Source organism: Camellia sinensis, chromosome 15 (assembly GCF_055761805.1).
Source record: "Camellia sinensis isolate YWXY chromosome 15, ASM5576180v1, whole genome shotgun sequence".
In the NCBI taxonomy this organism is placed as follows: domain Eukaryota; kingdom Viridiplantae; phylum Streptophyta; class Magnoliopsida; order Ericales; family Theaceae; genus Camellia; species Camellia sinensis.
The window spans coordinates 54,815,767-54,825,374 of NC_138975.1; the positions used below are offsets into that span (position 1 = coordinate 54,815,767).

Genomic DNA, 9,608 nt, shown 5'->3' on the forward strand with positions numbered 1-9,608 from the left:
TCCTTGGCTTACCGTACTTGAGGCAGGTACAACATGGGTTGGGGTTACAATATTGAACCAGTTTATTTGTGTATATTATATGTGGTAATGATTTGGTTAATAAGGTTGGGTTGTCTTATATGATATTGTAGTAGTCTTGGCACGTCAGTTATTTTATTTTCATGTTAAAGGTATTTTATATACATTTGTGTGCCGAACGACTTGCAGAAATGTTTCATTAACCTTTGGCCTAGGGCTTGGAAATGTGATTCATGTATTAATAATGGGTGTATGTGATGGGTTGGGAGTGTAAGGAATGATAGGTAATTGATTTTTGTGAACACGTTATCAAAACTACGTTGTTAATATATATTTTTTATGAAATGGATAACGTAAGAGAAGGAAGAGAGAGCATTATGTATTGTTGAGTAAATTGGACGGTTTTTGGAAAAAGTTTATATATATGTATACTTTGATTATAAACCGTCACATTATTTATATTGTATGATATGAAATATTCATGATCATAGCTATCTGTGTGTTTTTATTGTTTAGGATCATGTTGGGATTCTTACTGAGCTTTATGTTCATCCCATGTTGTTAATCCTTTACAAGTGATGTCGAGAAGTGGTTCAAGATCGAAGATTTTCTTTATGTGTTGGCCATGGAGCGTTTTACTTGTTGGCAAAATGTCGTTGTTGAAAAAGGGTTACTATAGCGACTTTGGTCTAGACCCGACCCGTTGATGTTTTGAATTTGGGTTTCATTGTCTTATATAGTTGTTTATGTCTTGTTTCTCCCTATTTCCCATTGAGTTTGGTTGTCGGTATGTCTTGATTGCATTTGGAACAAGTTGGTATCTTGTTTTTCAAAACTGTTGTTGCCCAGATTTTGGCTTCTACACTCCAGCAAAGCTTCTTGCGCTCAAGCGTCCCTTGCGAACTCTCAGTACTTTTGCAAGCCCGCAAAACTATTAGGAGTGTACATTCTTCGCTCGAGCAGTGTTTCTTGTGCTCGAGCGGTGGTCTGTTGTCTATAAAACTATTGGGACTTAGTATTCTTCGCTCGAGCGTTACTTCCTACGCTCAAGAGGTCACATTTTTTTGTGTCTGGACGCTCAAACGACACTTCCTGCGCTCGAGCGGTCTATACGTATATCAGTTTGTAAAGTCACTTTTCTGAATCACTTTTTCACCTCTCTCTCTCTCTAAACAAATCAAAACCCAATTTTCTCCCACTCTCTCTAAAACCCACCTATTTCACTCAAATACACCTAGATCCGCCGATCTTTTCACCCGTGTCCCTTTGTTAAAAAGGTAAAGCTCGACGGGGGTTTTGTTCTAATCGGAGCAAAGTTGATTTTTGACATCTTTGAGTTTTCTCCACTCTTTCTCTCGTCTTCTGAGCTCAAGGTAGGGATTCTCTACACTTTCTTATGATTCTTAACTTAGATATTTGCTATGTCTAAAACAGCCTTGTGATTTGGGGATTTTTGGACAAAACTAGGATTTTTGTTTAAAAATCAAAAGAGAGGTTTTCAAATGGATTCTTGAAAATGGTTGTGGGATTTGAAATAAAGTTGAATTGTGATGAAATTGTTGGTTTTGATACATGGAATTGATTTTGGAAGAAAATGGATTTTGCCCTAATTATCATAAATGTTGATTTTGTATAAAATATGGAATTGGGGTTTGAAATGTGAAGTTGGATAGATATTGATGAAGTTGGTGGAGTTGGGTATGTATTACCACTCACATCCTGGAAATCTAAAAAGTTTATTATGATCGAAAATTGTTTATCTATTTAGAAATATCTATTTTGGGCTATCAGTAGAGGATAGTCATAGTTGTTGTAGAAATTACATGAGGATTAGGTGAATTAAAACCAATTTCTCATTCATTTGCATTGAGCATTGAAATTGCATTGTTTTGAGAAAAATGGGTGAATCTGGGAAGTAAATGATTTTGTTGAAATAAGTTGGCCTGAGTGTCCATGGTGAAAGTCTTAAAAACCGCACGTATATATGGATGCCGATCCGACGAACGAAATTTTCGTGAAATGGCAATAGTAGTGCTTGTATAACCTACGTTACATGGGTTCCGGTTTACGGTTTCCTACGAACGAAATTTCCGGAAAAGGTTGTATTGTTTTGAAATTCTCTAAATATGATTCATTGCCCTGTTTTCTAATGTAATGGAAATGGTTACGGATTTGGTATAAACCTGGCATAGCATGATTTTGGAAAAGAGATATAAAATGTTTTGGATACGAGCATTGCATATGCATTCATCTTATATCTCTGTTAAACTTCATATACTGTGTTGGATTAGCTCATCCTATATGGGAAACCACTTTCAAGTGTTGATGATATGCTTCCATCAAGGTAATAGCTTGGGAGGACTTAGAGCAAAAGCTTCGTTATTTTGTTAAATTGTTGTATTTGTTGTAAACAAGCCTAGGGCTTAATTTGTATTGAGTTAAACTCATTTTGTTGTAACCAAGCATTGCCTTTGAAAGATGTAAGCCTTTGGGGCATTTTCTTATTTGTTTATCTTCCATTTCATATATTTCACTTGTATCACATACTATAGATTCAGGATTAGGACTTGTGAATGTATAATTGTATGTGTTACCCCTTTTGTACTACAAGATCATATGAAATGAATGGAAGTTATAATTCAAATTGCTATGTCATTTACTTAATGATCACAAATGGGTTACTGGTATTTAATTCGGGGCGTTACAGTTACACCCTTTCTCTTATATGTAATGATATAAGTCTGCAGGCGATTTATTTAATGGTGACTCATGTAGCATTCATTATGTATCCGAATGAGATAATCTTTATTTATTTACTCTTGTTAATGTACAGAATTTTCGCATGGTGTCTCTGAAATTGAATTATAATAAATGATTTGATAATGATATCCGAGTGATTAAAAGTGAGGCATTATATTATTTTATATAAAAATACTTTATTAATTTTTTCACATCCCGTGCATAGCGCGATTTTCACTAGTATCATCTCAAATACGAAATCCTTTTAATAGATTGCATATTTTGATATTTTGAATCATTTGATATAGGATTTTTGGACTACAAAGCTTACAAAAGCAAAGAAAATAAGCATAGACCAACTCCAACCTTACTCTTTATTTTTTACTCAATAAGACTAAGGAGTCTCTCCAATTCATCCAAAAATTTATCAACTGCCTTTAAGGGGAAAATAGTGTTCTAATTAATTAAGTTACCAATTTGTTATTACTATATAGAAACAAGTACAGAAAATAGGTATGCATTTTTATTTTATTTTTTTTGTCAAATGATACACAAAACTAAAAAATAAAATAAAATAAAGAGTTTAGTGGAGTGAAATATGATAATACTAACTATAATAGCTAATAAACCTCATTTAAAAAGTTCCTTGGAGATGCTCTATTTTGTCAAATTGTTATCTTTAGTATACTTCTCAGTTTTCCTTCACATTGAATTGAAGATTCAAAAAGAAAACTAAAAACGAAAAAAATTAATTAAAAATGTAACTTTCAAACTATAAAAAATAAATATCCACTACAAGAAATTAAGGTTTTAAAGACAAATTTTTAGGGACAAAAATAATTTGTCTGTAAAAATTATACTTTTAAGGACAAAATGAAAGAATTTAAAAAAAATATATATTTAATCATATTGTTACATTTTCTAGACAAATTTACTTGGTTGTAGAAAGATCAATCACTATTCCCTACAATTTTAATTGGTTGCTAATAAACCCAAATCATATATTATTGTATTTTATATATTAATTTTTGAACTTAATAATCGGGACTATCAAAAAACAAAAACAAAAAAGCCAGGTTCATCACTCACTCTCTCCCTCTCTCTCTCTCAAATCCCTAAATTCTTTTCATATATCAAGTTTCAAATCCCTAATTTCTTTTCATCACTCACTGTCTACGGATTCGATATTCTGATCTGTGGTTCATCATTGTCTCATAGCATCTCTCTCCGTTGCCGCCTCATCTCTCTCGATTCTCCGATTTCCCGGCGACTCTCCGGTAGCGATTCCGATCAGGTACCATTATATATGTATATACATACATGTATGTATCCGTATAATCGATTTGATATCTCAATTTTAGCCATGTATAGATTCATGTGTTTGTTCAATCAAATTTACCAAATTGAAATATGCAGATCTAAGTAATGATTTTCCATACTTCATCTTCTGGTAGGTAAGAATACCAGAAAGTAAGCGAGCAAAGAGGTTTACATTATTGTGGACTCAAAACTAAATCTACCTAAAAACATTTTCGTGTTTGATCTTTAACAGTAGCGTGCAGGACTAGTCTCAAGTTAAATTAGTTCTGTATTGGTGTTGAATAGATAACTCAGAGCTCCTTGTGTTCAGTGATTTGTAATCAAGTGTATTGGTTCAATGAATTGTGACATAATAAAGTGGAATATAGAAACTACCTGATTTTGCCGGATGAAATCATTTCATTCATTCTTGAAATCCTCTGAATTTGCTGGATGAAATCTTTTTGCACCCCCTCTGTCCTTTAAATTTGCTATATGATTTCATGTCATTGGTTTGGTTACCACAGATTTAAGCAAATTTTGAGGAAGGTTGAAACACAAATTTGTTACTAAGAAGAGTAGAGAATGAAAATTTCAGGAACTATATTCATTGTGTGGGTTGGGAAATCTCACATGTTTCCCCTTGATACACAGCTCTACACACCTAGTAATCCGCTAAAACTACATCTTTTAGGTGTAAGTCAGTTTCTGTTAACAGAGCAAGGGTACATATATAGGACTTGAGAGCATCATTAATGTGGGATCAAATATACTAGAGACTTGTTTAATATTACTTTTGTAAGCAACCTAAGTTTGATTCATAGTGTTTAGTCACATCTCTACCCACATCTAATTGATTTACTTTAGTGTTTGTTAAAGCTTTACAAAAACTGTATTGTTGACCAAATAATTTTGATTATGGAAAACAACAAAATTTTATCTATGAAGGAACACTATGTGTGTACTATAGTTCTATTATCTATACCCTAACACATGTTTTGATAAGTAATGATATAATTTCATTTACAAGAAGGCCGAAAACAAATTATACATCAAAACCTGATCCGATGTCTCCAAAAGCCAAAACTTTTAATTCTCTAAATAGGCTCTTCCTACAAATGAATGTTCTCTTATTCTGAGCGCCCCAGATTTTCCACGTCAAATCTGAGGCGGCAATACCAAACTCATTGTCATCTCTATAAATATATGTAGTTGGTTTGGTTATATAACCTGTGGATTCAATATTAATAATAATAATATAATTTTTTGCCTGATGGGTTAGAGTTGGGATACCATTTTCCCAAGAAAGAACTTAGTAAAATCATCAGTTAGTTATTTTGTTAAAAAAACAAAGTAAAGAGTTATTGAATAAATTATGCTTTATGTAAAAGTTGCATCTGTCACACTATTATTTTTTACGTTTCTTATACTATTATTATAGAAGTACATTTCGTGCCACAAGCATTTCAATTGATTTTTATAAGAATCATCGTTAGAAAAATATGCATATTTTTGAAAGACTACTTTACGCATTAAGAAAAATATGCATATTTTATTTTTGTGACTATATGATTTATTATGATTGGCATGCAAAAGTTTGATTGTTGATTTTTAACTTGTGAGAGAGAGAATTAGATTTTTGTATTTTTACTTATGTTGTACAACAAACCAAACTAGCTTCACTCATTAAACTTCAAGGCTCTATAAACTCAAAAAAAAAAAAAAAAAAAAAAAAAAAAAGTGCATACTTTGAGCATAGGTCCAAATATACAACTTGACTTTCTGTGCAGAGCTGAACTGAGTCTCAACCGACCAAAGTTCCCAACTACTAAGTTGCTAACCTGATGCATTATCTATTGAGGTCCATGTTTCACAAATCCAACTTTACATCTTACTTTTCCTCTTGCTTGATTTACACTAGATCTGTTTCAATCTACAGCAGACCTTTCCAGTGTTGGAATAACATGGCAGGATTTAAACTTGACATTTTCAACCTTTTCTTTAGCTGGAATTCTCAAACGTTAAATGGGTTTCTGAAATTTGTAACTAGACTAGTTGTTGAATGGAAAGGGAATGCAGTGTAAAAAAATTGTTGTTCCAATTGATATTGTGTGCTGTTGTTGATGGTGTGAGCATACCATAGGCCTACTGGGAATTATGCTGGGCACAAAGATGGCATAGGATCACCAAGGTTGGAGAGTAAGAGACCTAAGGCAACCATACTGGAGAGAGAGAGAGAGAGAGAGAGAGAGAGAGAGAGAGAGAGTAGCAGTGAGGGTAAAGCCTCGCATAGGGAGAATGACCTCTTAAATGAGATACACCAAACTGGTATGTGGTATATCTCCAATTCTATATTTCTTGTAGATGAGAAATGTTTAATAATAAAAGAAACACTTTGTACTCTGACTTATGCATTTAATAATAGGTGAGATGTGGCAAGAATAAGTTGAATCGGGAGAAGTTGAAAGTCCTCCACACTGCTGGCTCAAAGGCCTTCAGAAAAGTGCAATATGATGAGGTATTAATTATAGAATCTATAATTTATGTTTTGTAATTGTAATTGAGCAACATAATCTATATTGAGGTTTAATGTGTGCTATAAATGGCACAGCGAGACCGTGCCACTGGAGAGGAACTTGGACTTGTTGAGTTGTACAAAAAGACGCATTTCAGTGAGAAAAAAGAGGCATGGGTGCATGCTGATGCTGAGATTAGACATGTAAGACATCAATCTTTATGTACTTTCATTCCTTATATCCTTAATAAAATGTGGATGGATACTTAATTTTATCTCAACTAATGAATATTGTAGTACAAGCTTGAAAAGCGGCAAGAGAAAGCTATTGAAGAAGGATCTTGCCCGATATCTGATGAGCAACTTTCTATTGAGATATTTGGACAAAAAGTTGGCTACATACGCGGCTTAGGGCGTGGTCGAAAACCAAGTACAACATTATCTGGAAAACTTACCCGTGCCCAACTCGAGAGGGATAATGAGGCTGCTACAAGGGAGGCTGAAGAGCAACGAAGAATCAATGAGGAGCTGGTGGGAAGAATTCAAATCTTGGAGTCAGATCGCACGGAATACAATGCCAAAGTCGACTTCTTGATGCAGCAGATCAGTCAAAGAGTACCCTCTACTGATTCTTCTTCTTAGTAAGTCATCTTTTCAGAATGTTTGAGTAATTGATATTTGTTTCATTCAATAATATGATGAATCTTAGGATATTAATATGATTGGATTGCATGTATATGCTAGTACAGGTTATACATCACTGTGCTTTTAGTATCTTCTGAATTGTTTTCTTCAAGGCAGCAGCACCTGATCTGGGTCCCTTTTGATTGTTTGTGTTAAATCTTAGGATATTAATATGATTGGATTGTTTGTGTTAAATTTGGTTTTTAAGTTTTTGATGAGGTCAATGGAAATTATGCTGGAAATTAAGGTTTAGAAACTCTCTCTAAGCTGACTACATGGCAACAAGAAAAGCACTGATCAGATACTTTTCCTCTTATCACCTCCAGATCTAGGAACTAAAGAGGAAGTGGAGAACACACTTGAACAGTTTATAAAAACAATTGTCTACTTCTCGTTTTACTGTGCCCAACAGACACAGATAAGAGGAAAGGACTATACATTCACTTTTCTAGAAATTGAGAGTATTAACTTTCTAGAGTGATTTTATAAGATAAGATTACATTAATTTATGAGCAAGGGGGAGGACTAGTTTTGAGCTCTTTCTCTCTGAAGGAAATGGATTACATAATAATGAGTGGGCGAAGACAATTTCTGAGGATTAGTTTTGAACTCATCACAACTTGCTGCATGTATACCAGCTGTGGACCTGATTTATACCACCTTAGGGGTAAATTTAGGGACTATTTTTTAGAGGTCTCTTGCATTACTCTTTAGAATTTTTATAAGTAGACAGAATTTTTTTGAAGAACGTATCACATGAGAGACAAACAGTGGGGTGCATTTGTGTGAGGCCCACATGTATCTCATGTGGGAGTGTGGCAGGCGATTTAGAAAAATATTCTCCTTTTTGTCTATATATATATTTGCATAATTACACTTTTCATAGGAGTTATTCCTTTTACTTACTGTTCTACAAGGAATTGTTTTCACTGGAGTAATGTTTGTAATTGAACTTCAGATACTACAATCGGCACATTAAATTGCAATTTATTAAATTAATCTATTATTGGATAATTTTTAATTGGTAATCTATTTGAGAGTTTGGCCTATTCTATGCAGGTCCTGCAAGCTTGCGTTGATTTAAAGCTTGGGAGCTCTCTGCTAGATTTTGAATGTCATTTTAACGAAACCATTGAGAAGAAGATGCGATGAGTTGAGTTGAGTTGTTTTGTTATGTAGGTAGATATAATTCTAATAACAATCTGTTCATTGAACAGTTGAATGCTATAAACAATGCTTATAACACTAGCCTTATAAATTGGAAATGATACTTTTGAAATCTCTGTCATATATACAATCAAGATATTACGTACTAATGAATTAGAGCATGGTATTTGTTTGTTATTGAATGCGATGAGCATTTTTTTTTTTTTTTTTTTGTGTAGTTGAATTTTAATTTGGAGATGAGTGGATGGTTTGGTGATATATATTTTCTGTTTGGTTGTTGAGAAATCAAGAAAGGAATATAAGTTGATGTTCAAATTAGTATTTTTAGAATAATTGTTACAAAATCAAAAAAAAAAAAAAAATTTATCAAACTTTTAGAGACCAATTTTAGTTGTCTCAAAAAATATTTAATAAGCTTTTAGCCGCTACTTTTATTTGTCCCAAAAATTAAAACTTTTAACCACCATTTCCCTTTGTCTTAAAAAACTAAAACTTTTACGGACCACTACCATTTGTTCCAAAAAATTAAAATTTTTAGACACCAATTTGTGTTGTCGCAAAAATTAGTTTCTTTGTCTCCATAACTACAACCGTTGCCTTGGACTATAAATAGACTTTTAGAGACAAATTTTGGTTGTCTCAAAATCAAAACTTTTTGCAACCACCTATTTTTGTCTCTAAAAGTCTATTTATAGTGACAAATGCAAAATTTTGTCTCTAAAAGTCATTTTTTGACTTTTCCGGACGGGCCATTTGGGACAAACTTCGTGACGGAGGAAATTTGTTGGCTAAAGTTTTTTCCAACAAATATTACACTTTTAGGAACGAAATAAATTTGTCCCTAAAAAGCTGATTTCTTGTAGTGATCCTAACAAAATATTCTAGAGCCGCCATTGCATATAGAAGTTGCAAGCAATCTTGTAGAAGTGCTTGGCCCCCCCGTGAATCGTCGTTTATTGTAAAATTTGAAGACGAAATCCAACATTCACATTTTTGTAATTTTCACTCAACACTATATGTAATTCAGTTTTGAAAGCCCATAACTCAACCATGTTACTTAGGTTTTGCTAGTATTAGGTTGGTCTCTTATATGAAGCTATATCTAGAAGTATATATATTTGGGAAAATATATGTGAAAAGATATGTTGGCCATATGAACAAAACTAAGATTTCATTATTAGAGGAG

The 9,608-nt window shown here is 33.1% G+C and overlaps 1 protein-coding gene across 1 annotated transcript; it reads left to right on the forward strand.

Moving 5' to 3' along the window:
• The first annotated feature begins 5,575 nt into the window (after positions 1-5,575).
• On the forward strand, positions 5,576-7,479 carry LOC114278336 (uncharacterized). Its single transcript, XM_082908837.1, has 4 exons — positions 5,576-6,384; positions 6,482-6,574; positions 6,668-6,775; positions 6,869-7,479. Exons 1-4 carry the CDS (start codon positions 6,367-6,369, stop codon positions 7,211-7,213), a joined length of 564 nt encoding a protein of 187 aa, XP_082764963.1. The 5' UTR covers positions 5,576-6,366; the 3' UTR covers positions 7,214-7,479.
• Positions 7,480-9,608: the final 2,129 nt, after the last annotated feature.